This window comes from Ruditapes philippinarum, unplaced genomic scaffold (assembly GCF_026571515.1).
Source record: "Ruditapes philippinarum isolate M1 unplaced genomic scaffold, ASM2657151v2 ctg1998_1_1_1_1, whole genome shotgun sequence".
NCBI lineage: Eukaryota > Metazoa > Mollusca > Bivalvia > Venerida > Veneridae > Ruditapes > Ruditapes philippinarum.
Window position 1 is genome coordinate 231,281 of NW_026861480.1, and position 18,598 is coordinate 249,878.

General features: G+C 33.8%; 1 protein-coding gene across 1 annotated transcript; it reads right to left on the minus strand.

The window, feature by feature from the left end:
* Positions 1 to 521: 521 nt before the first annotated feature.
* Positions 522 to 15,626, minus strand: LOC132715761 (heterogeneous nuclear ribonucleoprotein A3-like). Its single transcript, XM_060698826.1, has 5 exons — positions 15,447 to 15,626; positions 10,763 to 10,821; positions 8,011 to 8,118; positions 2,982 to 3,003; positions 522 to 754 (listed from the first exon to the last, which is right to left on the minus strand). Exons 1-5 carry the CDS (start codon positions 15,541 to 15,543, stop codon positions 735 to 737), a joined length of 306 nt encoding a protein of 101 aa, XP_060554809.1. The 5' UTR covers positions 15,544 to 15,626; the 3' UTR covers positions 522 to 734.
* Positions 15,627 to 18,598: the final 2,972 nt, after the last annotated feature.

Here is an 18,598-nt window from a genome sequence, read left to right on the forward strand (position 1 = left end):
CTGCTAATAGGCACCTGTCTTAAGCAGGCACCTGTATTGAACACTAGTAAAATGTAAACTGTCAGATGAGGAAAGCAGCATGGGTTTACTACAAAATTACCTGTCATTAGTTGGTGATTCACTGATATATTAAGTTTGCAAGACTCTAGTATAATTGTAGTTATCATAATGTATATGTCTGTGAATTTTGTGTATTAGTAAACAAATATCCAACATACATGTATCCTCTAAAACAAACTCAAACACAGGAATGAGAATTCAATTTTATTTATCAGGTCAAGAGAGCCTGAAACAAACTTTAATACTCAATGAATACATTATGATAATTAAAGTGTTAAATGTGGTTCTTCATATTTTCACCAATTCCCTTCTTATGATTAGCAAATAAGAATGATAATAGATACACATTATCAAACAAATTACCATAAATCAAGCCAATGGTTTTCATGTTTATATCACTTTGCATCTGAACTGAACCTGTGCAATATTTTAAGGTGATTTATCAAATATAAAACACAATGTCATCACAGTAACTTTATTATTTATAAAACTATCAACATACATATTTAAAACAGTAAACATCCTTTTGAAGAAATAGTTTATTGTGGAAGTTTATTACTGGTCCAGTGATAAAACAATAAATGCTTTCCACTATGTGAATTAACTCCACAATGAGAATTCAACCTATGTTTCCTGTATACTTTCTCTCTTGCTTGGTGCACATTTCTTCTCATTCATGAAGGCTTACTCGGTTCTGAAATTGAAATTTTTTACTTCAAAATATGCATTGCTAAAACTTGATTAAGATAAAAACAAGATGGCCCTGAATTGCTCACCACAAACAACTGTTTTTCAGCTTTCCATATAAACATGTAGAAAGACAAGTCCAGCTCAACTTCAACTTGCCTCTCTAGTTATAAAGTTTCCCAACACTGTTTTTTTGTTTTTTTTTCCTTTATAGTAAAAATGATAGGAACCTTTAACAAATATCCCAAGTTTATTGTTCCTGTTCATCTGTTAAGTAAAGCATATCAACTCGTGCAACTTTATTTTTGTGCCCCCACTTTACTACCAAATTGGGACCATTTGTTGACAGACCAAATTTGAGGTAAATCTGCCCAGTAGTTTCAGAGAAGATGAATGTTGACACATGACACGGGACGCAGGAGCATTCCCCTTTGATACTTATTGTTCACCCTAAACCTTCCGTTCTGGTGAGCTAAAACAAAAAAGGCCATGTGGACACTAAATCACTCACCTAAGTTACATTGCTTATGTTTGATATTTACACATATTAAAATTCATTTTGCATCAATTTATGTTCAAATCAAGCAGGCCTTTTGTAAGATCAATAAAGTTTTCTTTACAGTGATCAGTGTTATAGATGGCCACAAAGCAATGCTACATGCCAAATAACTAAGCTCTAGGCATTGTAGTTTTGCACAGACTCAAATGTGTTTTCCTTTATATATAAATCTACATAAATCAAGTGACCCCCTCCCCCCACAAGAGATGGGGTTAATACTGAACTAAGGGGTATGAGTAGAGGTCCACAAGGCAATGCTATATGCCAAATATCTAAGCTCTAGGCATTGTAGTTTCACACATTCAACAAGAGCCATTGCCTAACAGGAGCCAAGCTTCACTTTTTTTTATTCCTAAAGTCAAACACATGGAGGAAGCATACTGTAGTAAAGAATACTCTAAGGAACCACAAATTTGACATGAATTACAGATTACTTTAGGTCCATTAGGTAATGTGCCACAATTTAAATATCAGCTCTATGCCAAGTACTTTGAAAAACTAGAAATGTGTCATCATGCCACGGGTGCCCCCGCATGCAGCCAAAATTTCAGATGTTATAACATTTAGTTCCAAATTTGTTTGCACAAATTATTGTTTTCATTTTAACTTAAGTTCAAAGCCCTTAAAACTATTCAATGTTAACACAAAACAGTTTTATACAATGTTCAAGGCACTGAAATTATTCAGTCTTAACCTTTTGTAAATTGCATATTGCATATTTGTAGCCAAAATAATGGCTACATACATTTCCACTTAAGTATGAGTGCTGAAACTGAAAATTCAAAATTTTTCCAACATTCAAGAAAGATAAGTTTGTCCAAAATCATTGAACCACAACCAAATTCAAACTTGAACTGCTTATTCTTAAGACGTATCTATATGTCAAATTTGAGTTGAATGTGTACAAACATTGGGGAGATAATGAACGGAAACTTAAAATTTCTGGGTTTTTTTTCGAAGTTTAAGAGGGATAACTCTGTCAGCTTTCATCAAACCATGATTAAATTCAAAATTAACTAATGCATTCTTATGACATATCCATATCTTTAATTTGAGTTGAATATGTTGGGGAGATAATGAATGGAAACTGAAAATTTTCTTTTTTTCAAAGTTAAAGGGGCATAACTCTGCCAAAAATCATCGAACCATGACCAAATTCCAACTTGACCTGGGCATTCCTTTGACATATCCATATGTCAAATTTGAGTTGAATATGTAACACCATTGGGGAGATAATGAACAGAAACTGATGATGACGGAATGACAGAAGGACGGAACAGGGTAACACTATATGCCCGGGCCATTATATGGCGGGGACATAAAAAAAAAAAATTAATGTGTTTCCAATTGGGAAAAACCTGTATTTTGGCCTATTTCTTATGCTAACAAAGTCAATGCTCAGTAGAAAGAGCTTTAGGTCTAAGGATCTCAGATCTGCTAAGTGAACTTAAAGTTCTGGTCTTAATGTTTTCATGACGAGATATGGTAGACAATTAATGTTATATGCCATTTGTCCACAATGGCTCATAGTTATAAAAGTGCAAGAAGATGCACAACCAAAATGCACAGTAGATTGTTGCTTGCAAATAGAAGATTCTTGGAAACAATTTAATATGCTCTTTAACTAAAGAAAAATATTTCAAATTAAGGGGGAAAAAACATAATAATATATTACCATCTGAAACTGTTATACTGACCTGAAAAGAAAAATACAAAACCTCATGATTCTGATTATATGAAATGCCAAGTAAATACATTCAGCAAAAGAAAGTGAATACCTTCAGAAGTTAAGATCCTGCATGCAAAACGCAAATCAGGAAAATTTATAAGTTAATTTTAAGTGCAATAATTCAGTAAACTAGAGGCTTTGATGGCCATTAATGGCTCACCTTAGCAGATTGTTCAAATAAACAAGATAGCAGTATTAAGACATTGGCAGAAAAACCAATTTAAAAATTTTAGTTTGTACTTATTAGGGTTGGTGTATTAAAAGAATAAATTTAGGGTGGATACCGATTAACGGTACTTAGACCGTACCAAAAACTGTTTCATAATTTATCAGTAAATACCGTTTCAAAAAGTTCTGGTTTTTTTTTTAACAGTGTTTTATAAAATAAAAAGCAAAGAATATTTACAAAAACACAAAGGAAAACGAATAAAATCAACGATTATTTACATCAATAATATCTAGGGCTGCTGGGAACAAATAAGGAATGTGATGTTCAAATATTCGTTTTCCATATTCGAATATATTTGAATATTCGTTTTTTAACAACATTTGTTCCAATATTTCTCTTTGATGTATACGTTTCCGAAATTGATTGCGTTAAATACTATACAACTTTAATATGCTTGTAATAATCGATGATTAAAAATACCTTTATTACTACGTCAAAGTTTTTTTTATTTCATATATTGTAAATCGACATATATGTTTACAATTTGAAATAAATTCGTAATTCGATTGCCTTTTGTTCAGTTAATCCTATTTGTCTTATTAACGGAAGGTAACTCAAATGACTTGATTGACAGTAATATGAATCATCGTAGCCTCTTGGCCCCAATAACAAATAATTATATTGAAGCGTAATATCTACGGAATAAACATATTCTGACGGAAAATAGACACTTCCTGTTAGTGGTGCAACGATATACCGGTATACCGGTATATTGCAATACAGTCTCGGGTCGATACGTACCGCGGTGCAGCTGCCCTGTATTGCGGTTTTTTCTTTAATATTTATGCCGAAATAACATGAATGTAGAAACTTCAATTTTGAATCAGTAAGCAACGATTTACGACATCAAAAACAAAACATCAATGAAACATGAAAAGATTGCCGACACTAGTCGATCCCTGTGATGTATAAAGAAACGCCGCCGCGAACTTTTCCTGACGAAGCTCTTTGATCTTACCGCGCGAGCCGAGTAGCAGAATCGTGTGACGTCATTTTCAGAGTGCGGCTTTGATCACGCTTTATTAAATTACACACAGTTTACAGTTACGCAATTTAAGTTAGGACTGATTAAAATTGTCGATTAACTGAAATAAACAAGAGCCCAGTTTGAGCCGGGTGATGCTCCCCGAATAGGTTTTGGACACAGGAAAGTACACCTCTTGTAGTTTCAGTGTTATGTCCGTGGAAAAAGTTCAAAGGGCAATAATTCCAAAATTAGGCAAGGCAGAGTAACAGTTCTTTGCACTGCACTTCTAATCAATGTGATCTATCAACCTACAAAGTTTCTTGATGACATCTCTTATGATTATGTCCTGGACAATTCAAAAAGTAAAAATAAACAAAGGGCAATAACTCCAGAATTAGGCAAGGTAGAGTTATGATTCTTGTGCACTGCACATCTACCCATTGAGATTTATCTACCTACAAAGTTTCATGTTGATATCTCTTATAGTTTTACAGCTATGTCCTGGACAAGATTTTTCTAAAAGGGGAGATTATTCAAAAATAAGGCTAAACAGAGTTATGGTTCTTTTGCACTGCACCTCTACTCAATGAGATCTATCTACCTACAATGTTTCATGTTGATATCTCTTACAGTTTTAGAGTTATGCCCCGGACAAGATTTTTCTATAAGGGGAGATAATTCAAAAACCAGGCAAAATAGAGTTATGGTTCTTCGACACTGCACTCCCCCTCAATGCCCTCTACCACTGTATGAAGTTTCAACAAATTATCTCCAAGGGTTTTCAAGTTATGTTCCGGACAAAGTTCAAGTTCATAGTACTAAAATAAACAAAGGGCAATAACTCCAAAATTAGGACAAAAAGAGTTATTGTTCTTATGCACTGCACATCTACACATTGAGATCTATTCACCTACAAAGTTTCATGTTGATATCTCTTATAGTTTTAGAGTTATGCCCCGGTCAAGATTTTTCTATAAGGGGAGATAATTCAAAAACCGGGCAAAATAGAGTTATGGTTCTTTGACACTGCACTCCCCCTCGATGCCCTCTACCACTGTATGAAATTTCAACAAATTATCTCCAAGGGTTTTCAAGTTATGTTCCGGACAAAGTTCAAAGTATTAAAATTAACAAAGGGCAATAACTCCAAAATTAAGATGAAAAGAGTTATTGTTCTTATGCACTGCACATCTACCCATTGAGATCTATTCACCTACAAAGTTTCATGTTGATATCTCTTATAGTTTTAGAGTTATGCCCCGGACAAGATTTTTCTATAAGGGGAGATAATTCAAAAACCGGGCAAAATAGAGTTATGGTTCTTTGACACTGCACTCCCCCTCGATGCCCTCTACCACTGTATGAAGTTTCAACAAATTATCTCCAAGGGTTTTCAAGTTATGCTCCGGACAAGACAACGGACGGACAGACGGACGGACAGACGGACAAGGCGCCGACTATATGCTCCCCCGAAGTTTTTCGGGGAGCATAAAAAATGGAAAAAGAAGATTTTGAACTAATTGAAAATGAGAAAGCTAAAAGTAAAATATGGGTGGAATTCAACTTAAAAAAAAGAAAATCTACAGGAAAAATTGAGGACGGCATAGCCGTTTGTAAAAAATGTAAGATGGATATTCGCTACAGCGGAGGGACCACAAATCTAAATACACATTTGACTCGACACCACAAAATCAATCTGCAACAAAGTGCATGCAAGTCTGGTACTAGTTTGATCGCGGCAACAGCGTCAACTGTAAAGCAGCCGACAATTATGAGTTCTTTTGGGCAGACTTCCAAATACAAGCCTACAAGCCAGCGGTATAAGGACATAACGCAAGCCGTCGGAAAATTCATTGTTAATGATCTTCGACCGTTTAGTGTTGTCTCAAATGATGTATTTAAGGATATGATTCGTGTTTTAGACCCTAGATACGACCAACCGTCACGTACGTACTTTTCTGAAACTGTTATACCGAACATGTACAATGAACGCGTGGGGTATGTTGATATTTCTTAAGAAAAACATTTAAAAAGCCTCGAGGACACAGGGTACTTATTCATTCTATAGATACATGTATGTGTTCTAAAAGAATAATAAGAAGAGTTGAAATATAGCTTACGTTTTACTGTTTTCTTTAATTATTTTAGTATACACTGTACCACAATACGTATCGCAATACAGGCTGTCTATATCGCAATATATCGCAATACGGGTTTGGCTGTATCGTTGCACCCCTACAAGTTCCTGTGCTGATTTATTCTTCTTCACAAAATTTAAGACAATTTTTGATTAATTGGAAAGATTATAGCACAGAAAACAATAAATAAGATGGTTAAAATCGGAAAAAAATACATTCTAAACTGTTAAACAGTTAAATTGCAAACAGTGAAACAGGACCCCTTTTGATCAACTAGACCCCAAAGTTTTCACAGTTAATTGGTGATAAATGTTGACACGCGTCATACAAACGTGTGAACACCTGGTCAAGTAAAGGTCAATGGTTTAACTTACGATCTTAATTGAAATTTGAAAGTAATAACAAAACAAAAAACATTTTTTTTTTTTGAATATTCGGTAGTGTTTTGAATATTCGAACATAATTCCCGACCCTAATAATATCACAAAAAGAATGCAAAATGGCCGTGGTCCGAAATGTCTGTAATCAAAGTCAAAGGAGATCACTAGGTGTAAGGGCAGATGTTGTTTCAGTAAAATATTAATGACTGACGACAGACACCATATGCCGGACAAAAGGGTTGTTTTAGTAAAATATTAATGACTGACGAAAGACACCATATGCCGGACAAAAGGGTTGTTTCAGTAAAATATTAATGACAGACGACAGACACCATAATTATGCCGGTCAAAAAGGTATCACAATAGCTCACCTTGATCATGCTGTGCTCAGGTAATGCAAGAATCAACGACAGAGATATAATTCTTGGATACTGACTTTCAGTTTATGATGTTCTCAAACAAGAGGGCCAAGATGGCCCTAGATCGTTCACCTGAACAATCGAACTCATCAGAGCAATTACTTAGACAAGCATCCTGACTAAGTTTGATGACAATTGAGTCAAAAATGTGAACACAGTGGTGTTAACAAGGTTTTTCCATATTTGGTCTGTGTGATCTAGTTTTTGACCCTAGGTGACCCATATTCGACATTGACCTAGAAATCATCAAAACAAACTTTCAGACCAATTTCCAGGATATTTGGATCAAAACAGCAGCCACTAGAGTGTTAACAAGATTGTTTTATTTATAGCTCCTGTGACCTGTTTGTTTGTTTGTTTCATTTTACGCCTTTTTCCAACAGTATTTCAGTCATATAGGCGGGTAGTTTCCTCACCATCGTTCCTAGAGAGTTACACCAGTACTAGACTACCTTCCTCCGCGCTAAACTACCAAAGCATCTCCCGGGGATTGAACCAACACCAGAGAGGTAACTGGATTAGAAGTCATCGACTCTAACCCCTCGACCACGGATGCGGTTCTCCTGTGACCTAGTTTTCATCCGAGATGACCTATGTTTGAACTCATCCGAGCAATTACCTAGACAAGCATCCAGATTTGATGATAATTGAGGCAAAAATGTGACCACTAGAGTGTTAACGAACAAATGTGGACGGACAAAGTTCAATGTTCGACGGACATTCAACAATCCTAAAAGCTCAACCCGAGAAAGCTCAGTGTTTAAGAGGTATGCAGTAATTGTAAATTGATAGGTAACACATTTTTAGGGGATAAAAGTTTTTAGGTTTATCGATAAACTTACATCTTTCTCGTCTATCATATGAGGACTGGCATCAAACACGTTATTTATTGTTTCCCTATCATCAAACTTGACTAGACATTTTCCAGTGCCTACTCCTCTGTACCTATCCTGAAATACACACATATTAATGATACAATAGCAATCTTTCTAACATTTACTAACATAAAAAGTCTTGCTGAACAAATTGATCGACTTTATTCAGCCTGATGTCACCATCCTTTTTGTGTTATCTTCCCCAGAAAGTTGATTTTTTTGGGGGGTTTTTAGGTCACTTTCAGGAGCAAGTAACTCAAACAAGAAGGCCAAGATGGCCCTAGATCTTTCACCTGACACATCCAACTCATCCCAGCAATTACTTAGACAAGCAACCTGACCAAGTTTGATGACAATTGATTCAAAAATGTGACCACTAGAGTGTTCACAGGGTTTTTTCATATTTGGGCAGTGTGACCTAGTTTTTGACCCCAAGTGACCCATATTCAAACTGGACCTAGAAATCATCAAAACAAACTTGCAGACCAATTTCCAGGATATTTAGATAACAACAGTAGCCACTAGAGTTTACAAGACTTTTCTTTTTTTAGCTCCTGTGACCTAGTTTTTCATCCGAGATGACTTATATTTGAACTCATCCGAGCAATTACCTAGACAAGCATCCTGACAAAGTTTGATGATGATTGAGGCAAAAATGTGACCACTAAAGTGTTAATGAACAAATGTGACAGACAACCGACGATTTCCGACGGACATTCATGGATCCTAAAAGCTCACCCTGAGCAAGCTCTGGTGAGCTAAAAATAGAATAAACCCTATGTATGAAATTTTTTAGCAAATTTTGCATTATTACAGTGATTAAACTTACATTTGAACACAAAACTTAAAATAAAATAAGTTGTTGCTTGGCACAGTATTCATTTATCTAATTTCACTACACTACTGGTTTCCTAGCAGTTTCCGTCCCCTGGCAGTTTTCCGGCCGTTTATCATTTTCGTCCAGTACAGTCTATTTTTACCAGTAAGTCATCCACATTACTTCATCAATCAGAGAGACATTTGTTTTCTATGCTAAATAGCATTTAAAATAGTTCAATGATTTATATGTTTTGAAGTTTTGCCTGTTATTTAAATTTACATAAGAGGACTTGTGACTTTCAAAAATAAGCAACATCTGGGGAATTCTAGTTTGAATATCCATGTGCAATAACTAAAACCCCATTTTAGGTAAATCAATACTTCGGAAAATATTTATGCAGACAACACGGAAAAGGTTGGGAAGTTCTGTTTGTCTGATTAAACCATCTTAACATTGCTTTATGGTACTGAATCATATTCAAAATAAAAAAGGTCCGGAAAACTGCTATGAATTTTTGAATAAAGGTGAAAAAAGGTGTTATGTTTCAGGCCTATATTCAAATTAACTAGAACTGTGTCCAAAGGACACAGATGCCCCCACTGTGCAGATGTGCTCTAAACAAGAGCATGCATATCTGTATGTAACATTTTTATGTGGAACTTTTTATTCTGCAGTTGCAAAAGAATTTAGGAGTCCTGTATATTATTAATGTTGTTGATTCATTTCAAAATAAGATATTTTATACAAGGGCTGTCACATGGACATCATGCTTGAATACTCTTAGTGCTTAATGAAAAAATTAACAAAGGGCCATAATTCTGTTAAATTTGGTTGCAGCAAATTTCCTTCATTTACTACCATCTACACATTAAGGTTGTTCATCCCTGGAAGTTTAAGCAAAATCTGCCATCCGGTTTAAGAGGAGTTGCGTTCACAAAATTTCTATATGGTATATAGTGAAAAAATCAACAAAGGGCCCTAATTCTGTTAAATTTGGTCGCAGCAAAAATTCCTTCCTTTACTACCATCTGCACATTAAGGTTGTTCATCCCTGGAAGTTTAAGCAAAATCTGCCATCCGGTTTAAGAGGAGTTGCGTTCACAAAATTTCTATATGGTATATAGTGAAAAAATCAACAAAGGGCCATAATTCTGTTAAATTTGGTCGCAGCAAAAATTCCTTCCTTTACTACCATCTACACATTAATGTTGTACATCCCTGGAAGTTTAAGCAAAATCTGCCATTGGGTTTAAGAGGAGTTGCGTTCACAAGATTTAGGGACGTACGGAAAGACGTACGGATGGACAGACGTAAGTACGGGGGGCATAAAAAGTAAAATGGAAGTTCAACATTAAACACATGGCAATGCTGGACAGGTACCTAACTTTGTCCTGTCAAAGTTTTGTACCCCTCTGTAGACTGATTTTTATTTTATTTGTTAAAAAGTGCGATTTTGTGGCCTGAAACTGCTAGGAAACAAGTAATCAGCTTGATGTCACCTATCAACATCCTTTTTCCAAGAAAATGGTTAAGTTTCCATGACGCTGCTACTTTTTTTAAATGTTGCAGAAATTAACTTTTTGTATTTTTTAGAACTGCCTTGGAAACCAATAATCATGATGCTATAAAACCTGTATATCTGGATAACAAGATTTGGTATTCAAAACATAAATATGCTTGGGACAAGTGTAGGCTACCTGGCATACCTAATTTCGAGAATCTTGAATGAAAATCAAAATTATGCATACTTTCTGGATAACACTTGTACATTTTTGAGGAGCAAAATGAAAATATGTAAATTAATTTTTTAGCCCAAGGGTTCTTTTTGGACATTATGCCATCATATTAACCTGTAATCATTTCAAGCTCTGAAATAAATAAAATTTTATAAATAATTACCATTAGTACAAATACACCTTTTACACTTCCAAACTTTTGAAAATACCGTTGCACACAATCTGAAAAACAAGAAGAAAATTTAAAACGTAAATATCTCAACAAACAGGAAATGAAAATAACCCTCTTCCACAAAAACAATATCCATCTATTTTTAAGGTATTAGCACCCTAATGCATTACCTCCGCGTTGAAGAGTATTCAAATAGGCTAGAACTACTGTTAACTACATTGAAAATGAGGGCCATGGGTTCAATCCCCAGAAGGGTCAACTTTTTTTTCTTTCTTTTTTTCTTTTAACATTATTTATGTCCCATTTGGAGAGAAAAAAGTGTTTAATTTTGATTTTTTAATTTATATAGGTATTTATTAGCTAAATTATGCTAAATCTAGTAATAAATATGATACCTGATATTTTCAAAGTGTAATATAATCAAAACTAGACGGTAAAAGTATTTCATATTTTACAAGATCAACCAATAAACTTTTTTAAAAATTTAGGGAAACTTTGAAAACAGGCACTCATTTGAGTAAATTTTGAATTTTTTTTAAATTAGGCTCCCAAGAAGAAAAATGGTCAGACACGTGGTAAAAATGGGTGGGGTAGGGTAACATTTTTATACAGATTTCATAAATTTTATGTAGAAACCCCAATTTTGCTTATGTGGATTGTTAGCTGAATGGTACTATTTGTTTCTTACCAATTATTAATGGGAAAACATTTTTCATTAGAAAGTTATTGCAGATTATTTAAAGGTTCCTCATTTCTAAAAAAGGGGCCTCATAACATCCTAGCTTGAGTTCAGAAAAGTGGCCATAACTTGATTTCCGTACGGTAAACTTTGTTTAAATTTTGCATACAGGTGTACTTTAAGGTATACATCTGACCTATGATGTCAATTTTTCAGTACCTTATAGTGCCCATTAGGGTCCTAATACCTTAAAAGCATTACAAGTCAGAAATTATAGAGTACCTGCTTAAACTCTTCATAACATAGCAATTGCCATGAAAAATGGTAACACACTTAAATACAATCATGTATGAAATCAAAAATGAAGTTTTTCAATTATCACTTGTAACCTGGTACATGGTTCATACCAAATTCTCAAATCAAAATTCAAGGACTTTTCAAGGACTTTTCAAGGTAAAATTGTCATTTTCAAGGCATTTTTTCCCCGATTGATCTTATTTAAAATTATACTTTTACAACCATATCTGTGATATACATTTTTATTGCAATTGATCTTATTTAAAATTATACTTTTACAACCATATCTGTGATATAAAACATGTAAATAAAACATGTGTATTTCAATTTAAGGTTCAAATGACTAGAATTGCAAAACAGTGACTATATTTAGAAAATCAGCACAGTCAGTAGAATATATGAACACCAAAACTGTAACATATAGGTGATTGAGTAAATTCACACAACTCTATCTAGTTTTTCCTTTCTTTTTTGGATTTCTCTTCCAATTTCCTCAACTTCCAGTTTCTTTTCTTTGAAGCCCTTTCTTAGAATGTTTGATTCAGTCACAAATGTTATTTTTCCAGTTTTCTCAGCCTTTTCCAACAGTTTTTCAGATTTTTCTTCTAGAATGGTGATATCAGTTTGAAGTCTTGCCTTCTTTTTCTTGAGATCTTCAATAGCATCAAGGTCAGACTTCCTCTTCAATTGCCTCTCAGCTGCCATCTTCTCTTCTCTTTGTTTATCTAAATACAGCTTGTATTTAGATGATGCAGCAGAGACTGATGCCATTAGCTGCTGAGTTAATGGCACTTCCAGGACACCACCAACATGTGTTACATGGTCGCAGATTATCCTCTGAGCTACAAGAGACTGTTGCTTTAAGTTCTCTACTGTCATCTCCTTGTTAATCGAGAACCCTCTCTCGACATCTGCTTGACCATGGCAGATCACCAAGACAATTTTCAGCCTTTGAAATGAACGTAGATATTCCTGCTTGATTACTGGATACACAGGGGACATTTTCTTGATTACTAGAAGTGGGTGGGGGTGGTATTGTCATGTCATGCACAGTTTCCGTTGTGGATTTGGATGGCACAATGTTATTATTTGAATCAGATCTACTGCAATTTTCAGTTTTGACATTTATAGTTCCTTCCTGTCTGACAAATGCAAGGCCACACTTCAACAATGACGACTTGATGTCTAGATTTTTTAGGTGCTTTGCACCCCTCGCATGCGATGTTAATGCACTCTCTCCCATTTGCGACAAATCGATGGTTTTCATACACATGGTACATTGTGCTTTTCGTGGGTCTTGTATAACTTGTTTTACCCAACTGTATTGTTGAAGCCATTTGAGATGAAACGTACATTTCTTAGTGTATTTTCCCATTTTTTACTTCGCAATGGAAGCTGACATTTTGTACACAATTTGCGATGACGTCATACACAAGTGCTTGTTAAAATCCGTGCTAAACCGTAACGCTGGCTAAACACTACTAAAACAGATCCAAATGGGCGCACTCGATCGGCTGCCTACGTTCACATGTCCGATTTGTAGCGGAAAATTTGCCTGACCTTTACAGCGACAGGTTTTATACCCTTTTGGATTTTCAAGGCATTTTACCGAAATTCAAGGGGGTTTACTGAAATTCAAGGACAATTTTAGTGTTTTTTCAAGGCAACCCTGAATTCAAGGACTTTTCAAGGTTGAAACCAAATTCAAGGACTTTTCAAGGCCCGTGCGAACAATGCTGGTAATTAACCCCCTTCAAAAGTAATTAAACTTCAAAGAAATTTAAGCGATGTGTAAAAAATAATCAAAAGTTAATGACCCAAACTGTTAAGATTTTTATTGTTTTTTTCTAGCGTTACATTAAAAGATATCAGAAATATCTTTCTACAGGCATTCAAATAAAAAGAATAATTAAGATATACTAGTGACATTAAAAAGGCCGGAATCGAGCAGACACACAAGAGTATTTTACTGTTACGATGATTGTCTACTTCACTGCACAGACATTTGAAAACAGATTTACAAAAAATAATAATGATATAAATGATGAATCAATTGAATAAAATTTTAATATTCAATGAATATGGCAATATTGACAATCTCGGCAATATTTTGTACTAAAAAAAAAAGAATAAATTTTCATCACGTGTTGAGCGAATTGTAAAGCCCGCAAAACATTACATGTAAAACAATTGTGCGTTAATAAATTTGACTACATAACCCAATAAATCTTAAATATTGCATCTTTGATCATCTGTAAATAATTAACATCGGCTTCTTTTTTATTTTGAAATTGAATTTATTATGTTACCATAATAATAAATTTCAAATACCTGCTTTTTATATAAAAAATGTTAATTTACCGTGGATTTCGTCAAGTTAATTTTTTAATCATCGTTACGGACAGATACACTGTACCTTTAAAAAATAAATTAGATATTTGAATTAAACAAGTATTTTTCTTCAAAATAAACTTTAAATTTCCAAAATCGGATAATAAATGGAAAAGCTATATATGGTATTTTGTAAAGTAGGTATCCGTTGCGAACAGGCATTTACGCTTAGCACCTGTAAATTATCGATCGATGTACCTTTATCGGTAGTCCAATAGATTAGACGTTACAGGCTTGTTATAGGTTTATGTTGGTCAAGCCTGCGACTAATAGTTATTGCTTAGAAACGCGTAGCATTTGGAAAAATTAAAAAAATGTCTGTTGACTTGCCTTTCAAGTTTTATTCAAAAGCTTATCTTCTGTTCTTTCTATTGCATGGTCTATCTTTAACAAAAACTTTCAAACAATGTACTTATCAAATAAAAATAAAATATAAATATCAGTCAATTCGCTCATCGGCCATATGGTACTGGTTAAGTAAAGCGTTTTACAGATTGATTCCAATTTTTTGAACGAACACACTGATGGTGCATGGGCAATTATTTCGTTGAAAAAATATTCCGTTAGAAACTTCTGGACTCATTTAAACGCTTGCATTTGAATTAGCCAATCAGATTTCGCGCACCGTATGGCGGCCATTTGTATATCGGCTGTACAAGGAATTTAATTAAATGAGAGGATTTAATCATGACTTTTCGGATGTGACAGTTCAATTATTTTGTTAAAAGGTATTTATTTTTTAGTTTTGTTCATAAATAGGTCAAAATTAATGTAAAAAAACGCTGTTTTAATTGTTTAAATTCATTAGAACTAAACTGATGTATAATGTCAATTTTTTTGCTACACGATTTTGCAAAGATCTGTTATGACCTAACGTAACATGTAAAATGAAAAATGAAAATTAATTTTCGTACCTGAATGTTGCATACCTTGTCTATAATAATATAACAGTGAAAAGAAAATATTTTTTTTTTTAAAATATTGATATTTTATTGTATAAATAACAAGGTCAAACACATTTTAGGTCAAATCAATGCCACTAGCACCTGTGGTTTAAACCCCAGGGTCGAATCCAGGATATAGCCTATAAATCCGTGGTAGATCTACAATTTACGATACAATTAGCCTATATCTGTATATAATAATAAACCAGATATCTCTTATTTTATCATTGATAACATTTTTTTGCCTTTAAAACATGCAGGTAATCGAAAAAAGTTAATATGTATATAATGTTGTTTTTTTTTTTTGTGGGCCGAGTTGACCCGGGCCGAGTTGACTCTTAAAGACTACCCACTCAAGACTTACATCTGCTAGTATACCACTTCATTCCTGTAACTAAAATTGAATTTTGCGAAAATCTCGCCTTCGTTCCATATCTAGCAGCCTTTGCTGCACCAGACATCCTTAATTATTCGTTGTTTTTCTAGTGCCGAGTGTCCTTGAACTTTTTTTAGTCGCATGTGAAACACATTTGGGCACGAACTAAATTATGGACGATCAGCGCGACATAGTTTAAAATGCCGACTTGTAAATGTCAGCCGTTTCACTTATTCCACTTTGTCATTTGTAGATACGTTTCAATCCATAATATCATATTGATTAGAGAATTTAACAAATTTACTTTAATTTCAAATGTATATTTGTTTAAGTTTTGAATTTTAGAGTTCGTGTCTTGTAGTTAAGAATAATTGACTGCACAAAAGAGAAATTTATCTAATCTAAATGATTAGATAAATTTCTCTTTTGTGCAGTCAATTATATTAAGTGAATATAACATAATGATAGTATATTCATTTCGTTCATATTAGTGAAATAACAAATTTACTTTAATTTCAAATGTAAATTTGTTATAAAGTTTTGGAGTTTGAGTTCGTGGCTTAATTACAGCCGTGTCAGATCCAAGCTGGAGCTCTCGTTGATCAGATTTAGTCTGTGCAATGTCGTGCTCCCCGTTTGGCCAAGGACTACATTCGTGCATTAAGTGGTTCTGTCATGCTTGATTCTCTGAAATGGGGAATCCTAGAGCAAATATACATAAATCAGCCCTTAAATTTTACGCTTCACAACTTCATACAAAATAAGGTTGTCATTCCCCTTCCAGACTACGTCACCCAAGTAACAAGACCAAATCGAAATTCACATTGTATTGCTTTCAAAAAATTAAATCATACAACTAAAGACTACAATAAGACTTTAAGCAAGACTGAGCATGTCTCGCATAAATACACACCTGCCCTACTTTTCTTTAATTTATTTCACTTATAAACCCATGTTTTCATCCTACTACTGACGCGCAATATCTACAGTAGGTCCAAGCTAGGTTTTGACTAAGCTAGGAAGTTAGATAAAAAAAAATCTGGAATAAAAAGTGATCCATAGGCAGCATTAATAACAACACAGTGACATGAAAATTGTAGACCTGGTTTGATTGAGTTGTACGTACATGAGGGATACTTTGATACCTTTCGATTATTCGAAACACCTCTACATGACCACTTTGACTCAGCCAGAAATCTGTGAATTCGAATATATCTTATATTTGATACAATTGCATATAGAGGCAACATGTATGATGTGTTAATTTATATCGCTAGTCGTATATGACACACATGCAACTATAGCTTTTGGCTATTAGAATATAGGCAAGTATGGTTAGTCATTTCCAAAAAGGTTGATAAAAAAGAATTCGAAAGTACAAATGTATTGAGATTTAACTACATGTAATGTAACCGATCATTTAACATTTTGCACCCCAATAGTGTACTATGAGCAGATGCTTTCTACTGGCGCTTTTCGTACACATGAACAATAGCCATGACAATGCTCTGTACAGTACATATGTTGATTAAAACCTTTATTACATTTAGAATATAATCCTGAAAACTGTTAGACTGTTGCGATTTTTTTCTACAAAACTTTTAGTAGCCCTGACATACATTATAATTGAACAAATTTTTCAGGTGTTTAAATGTAGGTTGAAATATTCCTGGGAATAAGCAGAGGGTCTCGACACAGTGTTGGAATACAGTAGTGTAAAAAGTTATTCTAGAAAAAAATACTGTCTATAAAAAAGTAATTCTAGAAAAATAACTGTATATATACTTGTATGTATATTTTTTCTAGAGTTACTTTTTGCACTACCCCAACAATGTGTCGAGTCGCTGTGGGATTAATGAGCTAAATAGGTCATGTTGTATTTATTTATCTATTTCTAAACAAGATCAAGGCATGTTGAAAATGTTAAAATCTTTAAAAAAAAAATAGCTTCATTATTTGAATATTGGTTGGTCTTGAGTACGTAGCAATTGTAATATTGTACTGGTCGGAGAGATAACTCCGACGCATAGATAACCCCGACACTTGAAAAATATAATTGTTATAAATTAGTTTAAAAAAAAAGCATATGGTCATCTTGTTGTGTAGGAGCAGGACAGAATGTAATGATTTTTTGTAAGTTAATTGTTTTAATATTTTTCATGGATCCACGTATTTATATTACATGTAATATAAATCCGTGATGGAACCTAATCTTTTCGTTGGCAAAAACTGCTTCAAAACGTTTTTACTAAATTATAATAAGGTAGTAAGAATTGTATAGACCACAGGTCATTGTCATGGGAAAGATTTTTTAAAAAATGTTTTTATATCAACAACAATTGATAAAACATTTAAGATGTAAAAATAAAATATTGATGCTGATTTTCATGTCATTATTTACTTAAAAAATTAATTGCTGACTTTATCTACTATTAATTGTGGGATAAAAAGACCATGTTTTGTATACCACATTTAGGACCTTAAAGAAGTACCAGTTTCCCTTTCATACATGTATAATTTTTGTGATGTAATGTAAAGTCATTGAACTGAACTTTGTTGAGGTGGCTCTATATTTAAAATATACAGTACAGGATGATAATTAAGATATTGAAAAAAAAAATGTGATTTAGTGTTGGAGTTATCTTTCTGACTAGTATATGTTGATCTTAGAAACATAATTTTTTTTTACAGTAATATTTTCTTTTTTAAGGCGTCCAAAGAAAGGGCACCACGCTTAAGTCACGTGATCAATGGTTAGACATGTTTTGTGCGCTCTGAAAAAAATGGATTAAAAAATGGATTAAAAGTTATCTTCATGAAACAATCTTGTTATTTTTGTTGCTAGGATAATGTATTATTTTGTGCTGAATGTTTTTGGATTATCTGTTTGTGAGTTATGACTGGTAAAAAGGATAAGAAAAAGAAAAGAAAGTGCAGTGATGGATCTTTGAAAAATGGCGGTGAGCGAAAATCAGGTCGCTTTACGTCTACCCCAGACGAAGTTGTGGTTAGTAACATTTTAAAGGAAACCAACTGTGTCCTTTTTGATAAAGAGGATAATTTTGCCACAAATACAACTTTGAACTTAGAAACATTATTGAATTCATGCACAGACTCAGGCTCTGAAACGGATGAAGTGA